Source organism: Plectropomus leopardus, chromosome 13, assembly GCF_008729295.1.
Source record: "Plectropomus leopardus isolate mb chromosome 13, YSFRI_Pleo_2.0, whole genome shotgun sequence".
In the NCBI taxonomy this organism is placed as follows: Eukaryota; Metazoa; Chordata; class Actinopteri; order Perciformes; family Serranidae; genus Plectropomus; species Plectropomus leopardus.
Genome location: NC_056475.1, coordinates 21,926,669 through 21,947,524, shown reverse-complemented (window position 1 = coordinate 21,947,524; position 20,856 = coordinate 21,926,669). Strand labels below are relative to the sequence as shown.

Genomic DNA, 20,856 nt, shown 5'->3' with positions numbered 1-20,856 from the left:
ACATCCTTTTACAGATGTATTTTTTGGCACTTTGAGCACCGCAAGCAGATTGCCATCTAGTTCCATTGTATGCGAGAGAGGTCAGACATCCTACAGACAATATCTCTTACACTCAGCAACTCACACCAAACTAATCTACATTGATGAATTGAACCAGAAGTAAAAGAAGAAATGTGCATTTTTGATTTTGACGTGATCTGTCCCTTTAAGTTTGTTCATTTACATCCCAAACATGCTGACTTTGACCACTGCACGAAGCTTTAATTCACTGTCTCATGTAAGTTTATTGCTCATCCTTCATACATATTTCTTAATTAAAAGTTATTTGTTGATGCCTACAGTACCTTTAAAGAGTAAAAGCGTGATTGTGATTGGCAGTGATTTGGCACCACAGTGTTGCGCTGTGGAGAGTATGCCAGAAAACCAGACAAACAACAGACAAACATCTGAAAGTGATGAAGAATCAGAACATTTTGAGCTTTTAGTAAGCAGTAAACTCATCAATTGGCAGTTACTAAAAATTTCATAAAATTGTGCTGCACATACAGCTGCAAAGAGTCCATGTATTTAAAACAAAGCTCAGTTGTTAAAACAGATGTTTTACACTCCAGGCATCTTGTGTAAAAGATGGATTTTATTGTTATGATCATTTAAATCAGTCAGTTTATACTGTAATCATTTTTTAAAGTATAATTTTAGCGAAAAACAAAGCTTTTAGAGGCCTTATTGTCTCATTTTAGACAGGTGACATCCTGTTTAATGTCCTACAGTTAGGTTTATTCCTATTACATGCAGTGTAGAAGACAGTCGGGGACACACAGGAAAGAAAGCATCAACAGATGAGACTTTGACTCATGTTTTATACAGTGTTACTCAGCAACCTTTTAGCCTTGGAGTGGAAAGCCATAATTTTTAAATTAATAGTAAATGTTACAGAGAGTCTTATCTTACAAAAATAAACACCAAACAAAAAACTCCTACAGCTTTTTCTCTTCCAGTAATTTGTCATATCTGTTCTACGTAAGTGAAGTCTTACAGTAAGTAGTACTTTGAACAAGATAAACAACAACTTCCTCCAGTCCTTCTATGTCTCCTTTCAGTCTGCGTAGTAAAAACAAAACACACACACACTCTTACTACGCAAGCGAGAGATAAACTTATGTGTAATGACGCTAAAGGATGTTAGTTGTGGCTGAATGTGGAGTATCTGTACGCCAGTCAATTCTATTGATTGGTGTGGGTAAGCAGCAGCGGCCATGTCTGAGAGGAACAGGTCTTCACATCTGCCAAGCGTTGTGTATTTACAGGCCACTGGAGAACAGCTCGTCGGGTCCTGTGGATTAAGCTGCTGTGCTATTAGTCATGCCCACTTTTTCAAAAATTATCCTCAGTCCTGGGGTCTGGACAGGCATTCCTCCGAGGTGGCCACTGATTGCACCAGAATCTCGGGGTCTTGACAGTTGGCTGGTTAGACCACAAAATCAAGATCCAGTGTGTGCTCTGTGGAGTAAACAGGATGTTGTAATCAAAAAAACTCACATGGCATGCAAACCAATTGTTAGCACACTATAAAATCTGACCAGTTGATTTTCAATTGCCTTGAAAAATGTAAGCAAATATAACTAATAAATTTAAAAGATATTTACTTTATAACTTATTGTTAAGTTTACTTGAAAGTCAGTTATGTGCTTAACCCTTTGAAACCTAGATAGATATCAGGTTTCTTGTGCTGTGATCTGATGCCTTTCACAAGCATTTAAAACTTTGAAGCCTGAGAAAATTGGTTTGGTATCTGTCAAAAACACAGGGGAAAAGGCAGTCAGCAACTTGGCTTGAAATGTCCCACAAATTGGAGAAAAGAAAAAAAAAAACACTAAAAGGTAACAAAAAATGACCTGAAAATTTACTTAAAAATGGGAGATAAAAAGAGAATTTTAGGGAATTGAGCAAATAACTGAGGAAAAATACAAAGAATTTCCACGTGGTTTCCACGTTGATTTTAAGTAAGATCATCTTGTTAGATTTTACCATGCATAGACACAGTGGTTGTGCTGCTAAATGTGTGCCATTTAAGATTAACTACGATGCAAAGAATTGTTGCTGATCTTTGCCATTTGGAAGCAAACAACAAAGCATCTTAATAAGTTGCAGTAACCTTCATTACCACAAAGTTCTGCATGGTATTCATAACAGCCTGGAGGTAAATTTACAAAAGATGTTATCCTAGATATAGGAATTAGAATCTATGTTGTTATTTCTCGCAAGTGTTTTTATTTACGCCAGCTTTCCACAGCACAAACAAAAAATTAAAAAGTTGAAAATAACCGCGTGGTAAAGGTCAAACTTTAATATCTAAGCAAATGACCACAGAAAACCAAATGTTTCATATTCAATTAATTAATCATTTTCACAGTCCAAGTTAAAAATGTCATCGCCTCAAACAAGAGTGTTTGTCATCCCCTCCGACATGACGTCTTACCCTCATGGCAGCTGCAGCGTGTCAGAGTTCAGACCTTGTTTTGATCCTCACCCACATTAATGTTTAGTTCTCGAGGCAGTCACAAAATCGTCACTTCGCCCACACCACGTTTTGTTTTTGTTTATTGTTGGGGCCTTTTTGTATTAGTGGGCAGCATCCGGCACAGTGGGAAGATCCAGAGTAGATGGAAGAGTTTATGTCACGAGCGGATGAACACCCACAGCATCGTAAGCATGCATTGTGCAGCATCACTGAGCCATTAAAGCACAGATGGGTTCAGTGTATACGTACAGGGCAGGGCTGAGGAGGACTTTAACGCTACACTTTGAATATCATCCAAAGGAATGATGAATTAAAGGGATAGTTCAGATTTTTTAAAGTAGGGTTGTATGGAGTCTTTATCCAGAGTCAGTGTAGAAGATGTCAGTCAGCACACCCCCAGTTTTGAGACGCAGGCTGGAGTCCAACATGGAAGCTAAGCTATGTGCTGCTGTGGATGGGGTTCAGTACTAAAACGTGTTTTAGCCACCTATATAGAACTCCCACCAAAAAACATCAATATCAGTTAAAGTGTAAGCTATACTGGAAGTATTTTCACTGCTTTAAAGTTGCCTCAGACAGCCCAGGGAAGTCCTTGTCTATTCTATGTCAACACCACCAGACTCCATTGACAAAAATAGTAATTTTGTCTGGCTGAACACAGGGGCTGCTGGTCTACCACTGCTTTGATCAGTTAGGTAGTTTGTGTTTTTGTGAGACTTTGGTGAATCTGAACGAGCTCTTTCAAACACCAAAGTCACACAATAACACAAATTAAATAACTGATAGAGGCAGCCATAGACCAGCAGCTCCAGTGTTCAGCCATTTAAAATCACTCAATGAAGTTTGGCTTAAAGGAGAGTGACATAATGACCCCATTTTCCAGTTGGAAATCACTGTCTGTCATTAAGATAAAATACTCCCAATGTAGCATTCATTAAAACTGATATAGATTTTTGTTGGTGGGACTTTTTAAAAACTGGCTTAAATATGTTTTACTGATGACCCCTTCACTGCGGTAGATTAGCTTCCATGTTAGACTCTGCCTGCTCCTCCAAACAGGGGACATTCTCACTGGCATCTACTATACAAAATATACTTTCTATGGACAAGTACACCATACAACCCCACTTCAAAAAAATCTGAACTATCCCCTTAAGAGGAATTCTTAATGAATATCAACCAACTTGTTAGGACACTTCAACTAGGTTGTTGCATGCTTGTAATACTTGTAAGGAAAGTAACACTTCCATGTTTTCTTAGCTTATATCAGTTTTCAGGTGTTCCTTCTGACTTAGCAACAGCTAAGATAAGTAATGTTAGATTGATGACCTAAAACCATAAATCAACTCCTTAATATGTCAGTAATTCATTGCTTTTTGACAAGTGCTATGCATGGTTTGAGTTATTGGCTTTGTATGTGCTAATGTGTTGGAGAAGAGGCAGCTGCTTAATTCTATCATTATCCGAATCAGAGAAAAATGGCTGTAAAAAAAAAAAGAAGATATTAAATAAAATGAAAGTTTCTCAAAGCATCATTACATTAGGCTCATTCTCTTAATTCTCTTTAATCCCGTGGATCCAACGTGATAAGTGGGTGCCCCTCAATCAAATCTTTGCAAAAACAACTAAGTTATTGAGAATCAAAACGCATCTCACTTGGTAGGATATCCAGTAATCTGGCTGTGTTATGTGGGACAGTTAAGCCCTCAGTGTGAATGAGTGAGGATATTGCTATGTGTGTGGAAGGAAGCAGCTGTTACACTTGAAAAGCTGAGTGATGTGAGCAGGAGGTGACATGAGGTTTTTGCTGTGTGCGAGGCTTTGTTAACTCTTCCAGCACCCGGGACCAAACTTATCTGAGACTTCATTTAATAGCATTATAAAAGATTCCCTTTCAGGCCCCCCTCAGCTGTCCTGGTGGTCTTTCCCCCAATGGTGACCCCAACTGTTGGGTGACTGTGCAGGATGCTGCTTTGACATGCCAAATAACCAACAAGCATGTTTGTTAATATTTTCAAAGGGAGAAAAAATTATTGCCTAAAAATGATTCATTGCGTCATACAAGCATGCTCGTACTTAGGAAGTAATAATTAGCAGTTTCTTGGAAGTCAAGTGAATAGAGCCAGAACACTGAGAGCTGTGAGTAAACTATTGTTCACCGACATCAAACAAAAGCCCTGCTCCTCCTATTACTTTGCTTTTTTTTTTTAGAATTAGACGTGAGCAATCCTGTGTGTCTTCACACTTTTTAAAGTTTTCTTTGAGCACAAGGGGAACATATACTTACCATTCCATTACTTAAAGCTCAGGAGCGTATAGTTTGGTCGTCACAGCTGTCTTTCATCCGAAACCTCCCATTACTCCATCATGCTGCTTCCTTTTGTTGGCAATTTTGCAACTGTATTCATCATATCATGTCTGTCGGGGTGAGTAAGTCGAATCCTGGGGATTCTGTATGAGGTACGGAGAGGAAGCCATTTCCTTTAGAGTGTGTAGGTGTTAATGGAATAGGCCTCCCTTTAATCACCGATACACTCACAGTGAACTCATCCTTTAGTATACAGAAGGGCCGGCAGCATCTAACAAAACAGCAGTGCTCTGTTGCCCTGTTTTCAGGACATACATACAGTGAGTGTGGGTGGTGTGTGTGTATACGAGTGAAGGAGTGCTGCGGCACACACACACACACATAAGCAGACTGTGTGCTTTCTGGCATTCGGGGAAAAGCAGAGAGGAAACCTTTAGTCCTAGCAGCTGGCCACTACTGTAGCTGAGAGCACAAGACCCAAATATGGAGCGGTGGTATATGTCTTCTGTATCTGGTACAAGGTTGCAAAGTCTGCCTTTCCTCAGAAATGAGGGCCAGCTGTTGAAGATGAAGGGCAACGCAGAGATGTGGATGCTTCAGGTTTTGTCTTGTTAGATTGTAGATTATGAACAGTGATTTGTGAAACTAATACGTTGTTTAACTTTTTGGCAATTTATGGCCATTGATAAAGTCTGGTTTTCTGGAAGTAACTTCTCTGTCTGTTTGTTCTGCTCACAGACAATACCAAAGAATTGTTCTGTGTCTTTTCCAGATTTGTTTGCTGCTCCAGTGTCCTCACTCTTGTATCCTGTATATGTTTCTGAGTTGTACACAGAAGTACACATTTATACAGTGGCAACTTATAAATCTGCATGTAACATCGTAATTTATGTAAAGGAGCCTTTCCCAGAAAATCTGTCCAGGGGATCCTGTAGAACCTGTTATATGTAGAAAATATAGTCATCAAATAATATTTAGATACAGGTTATAATCTACTAAATGTATACAGTTTAATTCAGTTAAATGAAGCCCATTTCACCAGTTCGATGGATAAAGGTGATTATAAATAGAAACCTTTTCAAAATAATATAATTTTGACATTTATAATAATAATAATAACTTTCTTAAAACAATAAGTCAGTATCTTGATATAATGAGACAGCTTCTGAAAATATTGACTTGATGTCTCAAAATAATAGGAGGAAGTTTCTCATTATATTGAGATAAATCATTATTTGTAGGTAAGGCATTATTTTGAGAAAAAAAAATCTGAAAAAAATACTAATTCATTACTTTGTGAAAAATTGTCATTGTTTTGAGATAAGTCATTATTTTAAGAAAAGTCATTAGTTTGAGATACTTTGTCATTATTTTGAGAAAATGTCTTTATTTTCTTTTTTTTTAAATTCTCATTATTTGGGACACGAATACTATTTTGGGATACTTAGTCATCATTTCGAGAAAGTTTCTTTTGGCTCACAAGATCTTTTTCATCACACTGACAGAAATGGGCTTCCATAAAATCAGGCTAGCTTCATGAAAATAAATGTATTTGTCATCTAATCATGAATCCGTCAGACTGGGCATTTACTGTCACTTTATGTGTGAAGTGAAGTATACCCCCCGTTATAAATACTCAAATAGTGCCTCAAATAATACATTTTCTCCAGATTTAAATGTAGACTTCTCCTGTTGTTGGTCCCTAAGCAGCTCCAGCAGAGCAACAAGTCGCTAACTTTCACTTCAGCAGCAGACAGTGGCAGAACAGAAGAGCGTTTTCACAGATTATTATCCTGGTCCTCATGTTTAAATGTGGCAACTTCAAGCCCCAAATCTGCTTCTCTGACCTTTATGTTGCTGTCTAACAAATGAGTTTAGACAAAAGATAGCACCAGGTTCGGTGACTCTAAAGTGGATGAGGATATGTACTGAAACATGGTAAATTTTCCATTTTACCAGAGTGTACATCCCCTGCTTGAAGGTGTCACTGAAAGTTTTCTGCAGAGGTGTCCTCCTGCACCCCCTCACCTTGCTCATCTGTGACTGCAGTGGCCATACAGTTGAGATAGATGCAAGCACAAGGCTGCAATAAAAAAGACTTTCTCCGGTCAGAGTTGGAAACTGAAAGCAACAGTCATCCTCAGACTCAAAACAAGGAAGCAACAGCAGTGGGCAACACCACGCTGAGCCTGAGCTGCTCCTGAAAGGACAGAGCAGGGAAACAGCCCCGTCTGGAACCGTGCCGCGGAAAACACCATGTGTCACTTTGTTGCCAACTGCACACATTCTGGTGCCCGCCAGCGGCCATACCAGCACCCGTTTATGCGCCCGCACCATACCCTGCCCTTCCTAAGTGCACTTTGCCTCTTTACAGTGCATGAGCAGCTGTTGTGCAATCACACACTGGGCCTGCTCTTTGATTTCACTTCAGTGCTGAGACGATTGAGGCAGGCAAGACCAGGCATATCAGCTATGTGACTGAAAAATGGTAATAGGAGACAAGAATATAAAAGAAGACACACTGGTTGTGGCAGTGGCAGTGTTGCTGAAGAGTGGGTGGTAGATTAATGTTCCTGGCAGGCTCCATTTTGTTCATTTCTAAACATTCCTGTTTCATACTGAAGGTGTGGATAATTTTCTATTGAAAAAAAAAAGCCTTTAAGTGCACCCTCATTCATAATGGATTCTTTCGTGTGTCCTACCTACAGTAAACAGTAATTTAATTCTTCTTTGGATATTTGACATGAAATCTCTCTTGATCATTTTGATCTCAAATGCTTGAAGACACAGATGCTGGATATTGCCACTGATTGGGTGTGCCGACAGTCTACTGTATGTGTGGAAGTTGGTGCATGCTTGTTTTTTGTTGGCTTTGGCAGGCTGAAATATTTTCCAACTTAAGATCCTGTCGACAAACCCTCTTTTCACAACCCTTCTCTTCCCTGCGTTACTCCTGTATCCATCTCTTTTTTCCTTCCTTATTTGTCTCTGTTTTTTCATTGCTGCTACATTTGTCTGGACTTGAGCTCCTGTGAAAATATTTTGCAGTTCTAAATCTGAAAATGAATGCATGCGTTGTTTGCCATTTATTATTACATTACATTCAAACGATCTTCCACTTCATAGAAAAGCACAATTTTGCATGCACCAGGTCCTGCACATGCAGTGTCTGCAATCAAGGTGCAGGCTTTTATCTTGCACTGTTATTGGTGTAATTTGTCTCCGGTTCTATTTTCTATAGAGCTATAATACCACCATTCAATACCACCACTCCTACAATATAAATAGCTAAAAACCACCGTCTCTGTCATGCATGCATCATCTTAACCCCCACTGCACATCCTCTTTCACCACATCAGGGCCCAGCTGTCAACAACTTCATATTGAACCAAAACCACACTAACCAATTTGGTCTTTTGTACTTTTGGCGTTATCTGTTTATCTTATTTATTCATACCAGACGGTTTTGCATATTGCAGAAAGGAACATAATGCAGTCCACACAAGTGTAGCAAGAATGCATGCAATATGAATTAGCCTCTAGTATAGAGATAAAAGATCTTGGTCCCAGCTGTAACAGGAGACATGTCAGACATTCCCTGCCAAGAGACGGGGAGGTGAGGGGGGGGGGGGGGGTGGGGTGCTCCAAGCTTTTTTCCTGGTACATAAAACTGACTTGTGGAAAAGCGTGTCTGGGTGGCAGAGCTATTACAGATACCGTCCTCTTTATTTGTCTCCCGAAGGGTCTATACTTAAGACATTTATCACTTTCCCATCCAACCCATTTGTTATGGCATGAGTTTAATTTTTCTCCTTGTTTGAATCGTGATGATTTACGTTATCGAGCAAAAGAAAAGTAAAAGGTCCTGTGAGGTACTGCAGTTTGGTGCCACCTGTTGACACACTGCTGCCTAGCTGGCACTTTGTTTAATTTATGTATTTATTTGTTAAATTTGTTTTGGACAAGTATATGTTTGACTAAAATGTTAACATGTATCTGAGGCCATACAAAGTTACATTTGAAGTACAATTACACATTTACATGACTGATTAATTCAAGATCTTAGAGGGATTTGGTGCCATCTTGTGGTAAGGATTGCAGATTGCAACCAGCTGAAACTTTTCCCGGTTAGAATTCCTTCAGTGTTTGTTGTTGTTTTTTCTGGAAGTAGAATTATCCACGAAGGTCTCCTCCTGTCTAAAACAAATGGATTACATGATAAGAACTGGTAAAAACACTGAATAACGCAGTTTCACAGTATAACTCAGTGTTTCTCTCATGCTGTTTGGCATGTCAGAGAAGGGCCGCAAGCCTAGCACCTGCTAATGTTGGCTCACCTTTTTTCTCCGATATCTTAAGATCCAGACATTCAGGAGGTTTTGGAGGAGGAGGAAGTGTGCTAGTCTTTGAAGCCAATTTTCTTACTAGCCAAATAGTGGAATTAAAACTCAAGACCGTGACATGATGGCATTGGGTCTAGGAAAGACTTTCTCATTGACTTATATTGATAAAAAGACATCTGTAAATCAGTGTAAAAAATACGTTTTTTTGAGCGCCACAACCCCCACGAACTGGCTGATTTCATTGTTCAAAGGGAGTCACAAAATGACTAGTTTCATTGTTGAGACATGCCCCAAGGAACAACATCATTTTTCTTGTGTTGCGTTAAGACATCTTCCACATAAACCTTTGAAACCTGAGCAAACTGATTTATTTTGAAAACATGGCTTGAAAGGCAATAAGCAACTTGCCCCACAAACTTCAAAGTAACTAAGATGACAAGAAAATGACACAAAGAGTACTTTTAAAAGAGAGAAAGAGAGAGAAATTGAGAAATTATTAGAAGTTATTCATAATTCAAAAATATGGAAAATGCCAGAAAACTTTATTTATACTAGTTATTATTGCAATTATTCTTAACTATTTGATCTATATGTTTTTACCTTTTTCATTGTCTTGTTTTTTTTTTTTTTTGTGAATTTCAGATAATTTTCTTGTACCTCATAGCTTGGAACTTCCTCCTGTTTTTTGAAAGAAATCAAGCCAATTAACACATGTTTCAAAGTATTAACCCATTCGGTCCGATAACATTTGGGAAGTCTAAAAGAGCAGCCCGATTGACTCATTTTATCCCCATTCAAGATGGTGGAGCACTAAACTGGAAGCGCAAAACCAGCTCGGCTGGCGGAAGTGTGCTGGCTCTCTGGGCCCAGTGATGAGGAGGCTGTGCAGGTCATTTAGGTCATTTCTCATTGCAGAGTTTTTTTGGCTCCCCACGTCACATCGCAACTTTCATAGAAATGAATGGGAATGCCTTGAATGCTGTATCCAGGTCTCTGAATGCATCCATGAATTATAGACTAAATCAAATACTTATTATATTATATTCCATTTCCGCCAGTATATTCCCATAAATCCTTCACACTGGACATTTATGTTAGAAATGGATTTTATCTTTTGGACCTGCATGTCCCGTTATCTTCCTTGCTTCACTGCAGACATGTAGCACTGGCAGACGGACTCAGTCTGCACACTGTTCCCGCTCGCTGACATACTCCCAAATAGGCTACATAATTTATACTTTTTATCCTGATAACATTGCTTTTAAGAGTGAAAACACAAAGCCATAACAGAGTCCAGATGGAACCGATCCGCTGTGGCTTGAATAACTGCCTTGGCTTTCTCCCCGCGTAGAATCAGATTCTGTCTCGTGTTTTGCGATGGCTTTCTGTTCAATTGCAGAAGTGAAAAAGATTAAGCCAAGCTGCGTTAAATTATCAGCATTTGTCATAAATTAGGGGGACATGAGTATAAGTCCGCACCATAGACAGGCCTATTGAAAATGTATTTCGTTACACGATTCAGCGTTTTGGGGCTGGGTTGTGAGGTGCAGCACGAGGGCTAGGATTCGGTGTGAGCGCTTTTCTGTTTGCTGCATATGCACACAGGGTGCCTCAAGAGGAGAAAAAAAACTGTGCAATGGGGACCTCTCTTTTCATTTTTACGATTTTCCTAGAATCCTTTGGAGAGCGTGGAAAGACAGGCATGTTTATGAAGGTTTCCAGATGGTCCTGCCTGCACCCCCAGCTTTTCTTTTCAGTTCTTGGGCCATGAAGGATTAATCAAAGTCAGTGGCAAGGGGCTGATGGCTAAACACTGTGGCTCTCACTAACCTAGAGGAAACCCCTCTTCAACTCAGACTCAGATTCAGCCCCTGGGCTACAGCATGGAGGAAAGTTGAAACCCGGCTTTGAAAAAAAATCGAACTTAACTAAACTTTGGCCACATAAGTGCAGATAAATGAACTCCGTTTAGCAGCTGATGTCCTCCATGGGTTAAAGGAATGTGTCTTCGACATCCAGCCAGGAAAGCAGAGTCAACCTTGACGAGTACACCTGAACTTTAGTCCCCTCTGTGACATGGGGGATTGTGTGGCGTGATATTTATGGATTCTCTGTGACATGTAAAGATTTTAACGGAGTTTGATATCATTCTGGCCATGACTCGAATCTGCCTGCAGTGATTGAATACATTCGCACTGTAACGCAAGACAAGTGTGAAACATCCAGATTGCTATGATCAGGCTAAGGTCTCTCTTTTATCAACCATTTTTAGCCTCCCCATTATCGTCTCGCCTCCTGGGGATAGATGCAGATAAAAGTCTCTGGAAAGACGATGACAACCGATAAAAAAAACACAAAAGGGAAGTTGGAACAAAACTGTTAACTTCCAGATAAGCTATTTTTGTTAATAGTGCTGCCCACTGTTGTCCTTGCTTTAATTATCACTTCAAACACCATACAGAGAAAACAGTCTTTGAGTTGACAGGAGTAACTGGAGCAGGTGGAACAGAGGAGCGCTCAAGTGACAGAACGTGCGTCTTGATTTTTCGTAAAACAAATTGTTTAAATTACTGTACACTGTGGCTTCTGGGAGGCTATATGTTACTGATGCATGACAGTACAATGTTTTATTAGACAAATGCAAGAATCACTGCCACTTTAACCCGGCCCAACAGCTGCTCTTCATGGCAATGATCAACACGCACAGCATTCACTACACATGTTATTATAACAACTGTCAATAGAAATTGCTGTGGTCTGTTCACAGCAGCCTCACTATATGATTACAAATGAGTCATTTAACATCAGCCATTCAACACTGTTCGTTTTGGATAGAGCAATATAATGCCAAAGCCGAGAAGCATATAACATATGTGTTTGCACAATACTTTGTGGAGATTTAAATCACAAAAACAGAATCCTCCTTAGAGAACAGTTAATGCAATTAAACATTTAAAGGCCCAGTGTGTAGGATTTAGTGGCATGTAGCCGCTCTGCAAGTTAGCAGAACTGAAACTTCTCCAGTTTGCCAAGCATGTAGGAGAACTCCAGAGGCTGACACGAAAACACCTATGTCTGTATTGAGAGCCAGTGTTTGTCCATTCTGGGTTACCGTAGAACAACATGGACGAGGACTCTTTCCATTTGTAGATATGAATGTCTTATTCTAAGGTAACAAAGCACAAGGATTCTTAATATCAGGTGATTATAAACATATGAAAGCATATTTATGAATGTTGTATACAGTTTTTGCCAATAGATGCCCCTAAATCCTACGAACTGAACATTTAAAACAAGTGCAACAAAATAAAAGGAAAGAAAATAGTTCAAAATATAGCCTCTTTGAGATTGCCGTCAGTGGTTATGTATCTAAACCAGGTTCCCTCAGAAACAACATAGAAGTGTTACGTCATATTCAGTCGGTATATCACCATCAGTCTACACAGAGCAAACATATTCCCTCAAAGTCTGGCCAAAAGTTATTCTGTAAGCCGTAATAAAAATGCACAATAAGTTAAATTTAATTTTTCATCCACATCATAAGCCCCTAAATGAGACGCTCCTCTGTTGTTTGTATTTGTATCTCTAACCATGTCAATAAATTTTTTGGCTCTGTCATTAGTTTTAATCTGGAGTAAACATGTGGTGCAGCCTGAGTAAACACTGTATTGGCTGAACCAGATCACCTCAGGAAAAAAAAAAGTTGTCTTGTTTCATCGCTGAGGACACAGTCTGTATGGACCTCTCCTTGTATGGGTTTTCCAATAACTGAGAAGACGACTACCGGTGATATCTTACACTAATTTCAAACATTCTGGTTTGTCGTGTTAAATTGTCAGACTGATGTCGTGGGGCCAAATGAAACTCTCTGGGTCAACTCTTCTTTGTCATCATGACTCAAGCTTTTTCATGTCAAAATATCAGAGGGAAAGTGAGAAGGAGAACACAATTTGTACGAATTTAAAGTTTTCACCACTATTTTAAATACACAAATTAGTCTTTCAGCCGGTAAATGGCCTTTCATTGAATTTATTGCACAATATTGTTTCTGAATAAGGATTTTGCAACAGAATGAGCTTCACTGGTATTGCAAAACATCGCTCATTGTAGAAACACATCATTTACATCATATACTGTATGCCAGACTCTAGGAGGCACTTGGATAGTGTGCGATCTAATCAAAGATGGACAACTCTGAAATCGAGTTTTGGCATGTGATTATGTTTATGTGATTATGTTTAGGCCAACAAAAGCACCTTGGGTAGGTTTAGGGAAAGATTGTGGATTTTGTCAAAAGTTGATAAAATTAAATCACCTTAAAGTCTTAACGTGGATCACATTTTTTTCTCGGAACTTACCCAAGTGGAGTCAGTGCCCAAACAACCATGAAAAACATCGATTGTGCTGCAGATGTAGTGAAAAATATAATAAGTTAACCAAGGCATCACGTCTTCCTAAAGAGATTTCCTGTTGCAGATTAGTAGTATATATATATCATAATTTCAAGGATAAAGGCACAATAATGGAAAAAAACCACTGTTATCTAATGATGGAAATAATAATAATATCATAATAATGATTATGATAATAATAATAATACACTTTATTTATATAGCACCTTTCATACAAGAAATGCTGCACAAAGTGCTTCACAGTAAGGGCATTATAAGCAAAGAATGCTTCACATGAAAACAGACAGGATGAACGTAAACCAGGCCAGGCCAATTCAGCAAAAAAACAATATAAAAATTGATATAAAATAAGTAAGATGCAACATTTTAAAAGAATTGCAGCAGCCTGTAAGATGAAGAGTTTTCATGTAAGAAGAAGAGTTTTAGAAAGTCAGAGCTAATTAATGGTTTGAGTGAATAGATGTGTTTTTGGCTTACTTTTCAAAATATTTAGTGAGCTGGCTCCTCTGGTATCTAAAGGTAAAGTGTTTCATAGCTTTGGGGCGTTAAAATTCCATCAAAGTAAGCAACTGCTTATTCATCAACATTCAAACATTTACATGTTTTTAAAATTATATGCTGACACGTGCACTTTGTAGTTTATCTTGGGTCATTTGTGACAACAGATACAGGGGCTGGTTACAGTATTTTTTATGAAGATGTGGGTATTCAGAGTGATACTACTGCTGGCTGCAGTAACAGACACTAGTACAGAAAGGCCCATGACATCTCAGGGTCACCAACATTTTACAGCTGCTCAGCGGGTTTTTACATACAATTGTCAAGTTTTACAAGTTTATTATAAGACCTGGAAAGGGTGGACGCAGTGTGATTTATAGATGCTTGGTGCATCAGGTTAGTTGCAGTTCCCCCTCTTTGGCCTCTGGGTGTGTGAATCAACTTGATGTATTAATCCACAACAGATCAGTCTCTACTTGTTGATAGTTCCTGGTGCCTTCAAGTTTGGACGTAGCCACAAATATGATAAATATCATCAGTATTTGACATAGATACTCTATTGAATTGTGTTTACAGATTGTCGTTTTATTATTCCAGCAACTTGTAAAATGTGATTTTCCTATTACTGTATGTATGTTGTATAATTAAGTATTTCTAAGCCTTTTTTAAAAAAAAATTGTAAGAGACCTACCAAAACTAGGACTTTCCCCCACTCCTCTGTGTTACACAAGCATATCTGCTATGGGGGAGTAATTGGAGGACACAAAGGAAAGAAGGGCGGATAGCAGAAAAAAGGAAGAGCGGAGAAAATGGGAACACTTACTGTGCAGTGTCATAGATTAGATGTCAGTTGGTGACTGCAGGCAAATAAATGCTCTCAAATGGATTGTTTTTGTTTTTATTGGGATACGTGCCACTGAAAGCTAGCTGCAGCAGTTAGCTGAATGTTTCTAAGTTCTGGGAAAACTATCTTAAAAATCTTTCTACGTATGTAAAGCTGATAGATACCATTGGCATTTATCTGAGGTTGTTATCAGGAGAACATCATAGGTTGAGGTTTTTTTCCCCTGCAGGGACTGAACCTGGGAACTCTTCACCAGTCTGACTCTAAAGCCCTCATGCAATACCTTTATTGTTTGTAGTGCTGCTGAATCTTGTCTGAGATGTCAGTTGAGAAGATTTACAAATGAATGGGTTCACATACTTACAATATATCATGTCTGTAAAGAAAGTGGTTCTCCAGGAGAGACTCTCCACCTGCGAGCGTTCAGCTGGATGGAAACATAAAACAAGACTGGTGCTACAGATGTTTGGTCCTTAAACCAAGGTTCTTCTCAGACTGCAGATATTTATCCTATATTGATGTGTATACCAACATGACATCATCCAAATAAGTCTTTCTGTAGGCCACTCTTAAACATGCACAAAATTAACATCAGCTAATGTGTGCCAGCTGTTGACTTCCATTCAATGCACGCAAGGGGCGAATAAAACATTCACCTCCACTTGCAAAGCAAATTCACATCTTTGCATTGCGTGGAGTTCAACGTTGGTGTACTCTGACCGGTGAAGTCGCTGCCTCAAACAATAGCAAAGACGTAAGTGTGGAGGACACATTGTTGTTGCATCTAACCAGCAGATATTGTGTGATTCTGACCATGAAAAATACAAATTGCAGTATTTTGACAGTGAGTCAGGACACAGGCATGCAACGGAAGAAAATTAAAAACGTACCAATGACATCATATTTCGGGGGTATTCATTTGCAAAAGAGCTAACATTATTTGGTGTCCAACTGGAGTCTTCCTTTGGACACCAAATTTTCAGAGAGCATGGTTATAGGTCAAAAATGATAGCAAAATAAAATATTGTACCTTAATGTGGTACTAGATGATTTAAATCCCAAATTTCATGCCAACAGAGTGCTGGTGGCACACTGAATATTCAGTGAATCACAGAAAAGTTAATGTAGAGATCAGCACCCATGGAGCCACCATGTCAAAGATATTCTGACTTTTGTGGTTTATTAGAATATATTAAAGCTTAAGCATTAGGTCATGTAACAGCAAAGTATCATTATGACGTTCTGCAATAAGCTAATTTGGGGACATAATCATCTCAACTAGAATGCATTTTCAAAAAGCGCCAGTTTATCGTTAAGTTATCTTTCTGACTGAAAATGATGAGCTTGAGTGAAAAAGTGAGAGTACAGTGAAACAGGTTTGGTGTGACCAGTAGCCAAATAAACTTGTCCAGGGTTCAACTATCAGCCTTGATCCTTTCTGTGTGAAGTTTACATGTTCTCCGCCTCCCTGTGTGGGTTTTCTCCGGGTCGTCTGTTTTCCACCCACAGCCCGTCCACCCACATGTAAACCAGGTGGACTGGAGATTATGTGTGAGCATGATTGTCTGTGTGTTAGCCCGCCCCTGCAGAGGACTGATGATCTGTCCAGGACGTTCCCCTCCCTTTCCACCAGCACTTTCTGGGATGGGCTGCTGCCCCAGATAGAGATTTGCGCAGCTTGTTTTGCCGCCTTATGTGTCGCATGTTTTTACAGTTGAAGACTGCACAAGGCTTGCAGCGTAGCAGGTTTTTTTTTTTGTTTTTTTACAATGTTTTGAGGTTCCTTCCTCCCCGACAGCTTCGTCTGATCTTTTTTTACGAGGCGTTTTACACGCCAGCGCTCTGCGCGAGAGGTCAGGTGTGACGATGAGGTAGTTCTGATAAACTGGCAAAGCTGGAAATGTTCTTGGAAAAATTTTGAAGGTGACAGTGGATGAGTGCTATTATGTTGGAAACATCACATCATCTTTAGGGAACTCCAATAACATGACAGCTTATGACTATATAACACAAATAGACCTTTTTAACTCCAATAATGACAGGTCAGTTAGAAGTCACAACTCATATCAACACGTCTCATCAGATTAAACCAGATTTATGACTGGATTTGTTTTTTGAATGGATGTTCTTAAAAAAAAAACAAAAAAACCTTTACATCTGCCAGACCATGACAGCTACCTGAAAACATGCCAAAAGCAACACTGAAAGGAAGTAGACATCCTATTTTAGTATGAATGCTATTTACAAAAAAAAAAGATGAACACAACATTTCTAGTTTTATTAATAATATTTTGTTTGGAATATGCTAAGTGCTGACCTTGTTCTTCACAGTTATTCTGGCAAGTGAAGCACAAACTGATGTCATCTGTTTGCTTTGTTATGCTAACTAGCTTGGGAATAAGCCTCTGTTGTTTTAGCTAAACCAGAAGTGTGCTTCTGAACAAGACACAGCGCACTTCTCCAACCAGAGGAGAGAGTGTCAAACCGACTTCTCCAACTGTGTAACAAATGGGAGTTGTGAAATTTGTCCCGGTGGCAAATGGCCGACTATTTGTCAGAGCCAGTGGCCCAGTTGAGTAAAAATCCTTGTGCACTTTCTTTCCACAACGTTCTGCATGACACGAGTATTAGGCTGCTGATGCAGGTGTAAAGAAGGTCCTCCAATCGGACAACTTCTGTATTCCTACCAACAAACTGTCACATTTTGCCAAGGCACTAATAGGGTCTGACAGCAGGTACACAGTTGCAATCACGTGTCAACATCTGACATGCGAAGCGCACTCCTCCCTCCTCAAGCCCGATCCTGCCACTGTACACCTCTCTCAGCACTCGCCTTCCTTCAAACGTCCCCGCTTTCGTCCGGTTAAGCAGACATATTGTGTCTATTCAGTCAGGGGGGATTAGGTGCAGATACATGACATTTTGGGCCATTCCAAGGACCTGAGTCAATGCGTAAACAACTCCTACGCTGTGTCAGGGAAATATTTATCTTTGCTCATAGAACTTCTTGAGATAGTGTCAACACTGCTTAGAGGCACAATTACATTTGTGGATGGAAAACTAAGAGTTCTCGTGGAAATACAAGTGTATAATATGAGTAAAGCCGAGAATACTTAGAGATGTAAGACTATCACCCTGATAAAGACAACACTATTAAATGAAAATCCTGTGCATGTTCATGTATCATGTTGCCTCTATATTATTATTATTTTTTTAATTAAACATCCAGCGCGGAAGCCCTCACGGGCAAGTAAGAAAAAAAAGAGGATCCATTTTCTATGTCTGATCTAAAGTGTTTCTCCTCTGTGTCTATGTCTTCAGAATAGGAAAAAAAAGGTTTCCCAGGATAATCTTTCTGAATTCCCTTTAAAAAAAGTTTTGCCAGCATCATTTTTTTTAATCACAATTTTATTCATCAGTAAAAATGGGGAAAAAACAAACTTTTGGCAGGTGAAATTTTTTATTTATTTATTTTTGTTAGATCATTTTTCTAGGTATTTGTTGTTGTAGTACTCATTTCAGCCACAAGAGGCTGAAGTGCATCAGTACTTCATGTTCTAAATAGGACTAAAAGCATTCACATTTTATTCCAGAGTTTTAATTTCTCCATCAAGTTATGTAAAATAACTGTCATGTCATGTCATTAGCTACACTGCCATTAGCCTGCTAGATAGCGAGTGAAAAACATATTCTCAATGGATAACCAACAACTACAAAAGGTTTAATCGACTGCATAGCTCATGTTGGATTACTGTTAATAATAATAACAGGAACACTTTAATCCTTACAAGTGAGATAAACTATATGTAGAAAGTGCCAGGAGAAATTAAAACTCACCTGGACAAAAATGAATGCTTTTAATCCTATTTAGCACATGGGTAATTACACAGATAAAACAAAAAGAGTTACATAAAAATTTTCTCCAGCAAAACCTTTTTCCTATCTGTTTCACAGAAGAAAGAATGTTTATAATGAAGTTTTTTTTTTACTTGTTCTCAACTCATAAACACAGAGAGAAAACAACTTACACCAGACTCAGAAAATGGATCACCAGGAAGTTTTTTTCTCACTTGCCTCTCTGGGCTTCTGTTATAAAGACAATAAAATGTACACAAAAAAGATAAATTGACGTGTATTTTTGTCTTTGTTTTTTCCAGTAACCACAACGCCATCTCCAGGCTCAGGCCACGCCAGAAGATGCAACGACACAGAGAAGGCCTACTGTGTGAATGGCGGCGACTGTTACTTCATACATGGTATAAATCAGCTCTCCTGCAAGTGAGTTATCTCCTTTTATTTTTGCTTTCAACTCAAAAATGTTTCTTTATCAGTGCTTTTTTCTTTCAGTCTCAATAAAACTCCCTTCATAATGTTTTTACTGTAGAAATTTTCCTAATTACTGATTTTTTTTTCATCCTGCTGTTTATTTTTCTGATAGCACTTGATTCCCGTTCTTCTTTCTTTTCAGCAGCAGCAGCAACACATCACAGCAAAATGCTGCCAGGCTGCCTAACTACCCACCTGTTGTGTATTTTAACACTAATAATGGAGTGAAGCAGTGGTGTGCTCATCCTTTTAAGTCATGTTTAGTGTACAGGAGGGCTGCACATTAAAAGCCTTTTTAAAATGTCATGAGTCACTGGTTTAGTAGTGAGCAAATATTTATGCCTGTTAGAGGCCCCCAGTGAGGTAAATAGAATCATTGCTTACATTTGAGGTCCTTGGCAGAGGGGATCAAGACCCGTGTGTAAAGTGCGCTGGAGGAACCATGTATCTCAGCTTTTCAGGAAAAAAACAGGTTGACATTATCACAGAAACAACTTTTTTTTTTTTTACTTTGAGATTTACATTTTAGTTTGTACTAGAGTGGAGGTCAAGAAACACTATTTGGCACGATGCTCAGGAGAAGTTATCATTGAAAATAAACAGTTTTATTTCTTTTTTTTTCCCTGTTTTTCAAAACTGACAGATTTTTATGTGTCATTTGGTCGACTGCCGGAAATTTATTCGCAACTTTTTTGATAATTGTTAGTCATTTTTTAACCCAAAGTACCAAACATTCACAGCTTCTCAAATGTGAATATTGGCTGGTTTCCTTAGTTTTCTGTCATATTAAACTGATTATCTTTGTTTGAATTTGAATTCATTTTCTGACATTTTCTGAAATTTTACAAACCAAACCATATCAAGAAAATAATCATCAGATGAATCAGTAATGAAAATAACTGTTAGTTGCAGCCCTAATCATGCAGTAATAGTAAACTTATAACACAAAATGTGCACATTATGTCTCATCATGGTTGTCAAATATTATGTTGCATGTTCTGTTGGACCATATGTCATCATAGCATAACTCCTGTGGCTGGTTTGATATAGAGCTTCTGTGCCCAGTTGGCCCAAGGAAGAATGCTCGACAAGCAATGAGGACATGGCTGCAACAGCCGTTCAATACGCTGTGTACAAATTGGAGGCAGCAATAACTCAATTGCTGCAGCTAATTCACTCACGGCCGGGGCATGGGTCCAGAAAAGTTGGATAATGCAGTGAAGGCCTGCAGGGATTTGTTGCCCCTCAGCCATCTCATTCAATATAGGCCAGGCTTCAGTGGGTATTACTCACTGGCTAAACAAGTCCTGCAGACAGCTAGCCCTACTTTAATGTCCCGCTCCTTCACTTTGAGGTATAAACTTTGTTTTAGGGGAGAGGGGAGGTTAATAAATGACCTGGAGTAAGTTACTCACTAAGGTAAACAATGTTGATGATGACAATTTCCTTTAAATAAATAAAAAAATAAAAAATGGATAAATAAATTTAGCCTCTTTTAAAAATATCAGTTCTAAATAAATTGTCTTTGTTTTTAATAAAAAGCATAAACTTTTTTTATTAACCATACATCTTATCTATATGCATCTATATGGCGTGATAAAACT

At 38.8% G+C, this 20,856-nt stretch overlaps 1 protein-coding gene across 3 annotated transcripts in view; it reads left to right on the top strand.

Moving 5' to 3' along the window:
- Positions 1–20,856, top strand: part of nrg2a (neuregulin 2a) — a 65,292-nt gene that overhangs the window by 21,191 nt on the left and 23,245 nt on the right. For all 3 annotated transcript variants that reach the window (XM_042499824.1, XM_042499822.1, XM_042499823.1), the window contains exon 4: positions 19,084–19,204. In XM_042499824.1, the coding sequence (XP_042355758.1) occupies positions 19,084–19,204 (121 nt within the window). The remainder of the gene's footprint in view (positions 1–19,083; positions 19,205–20,856) is intronic.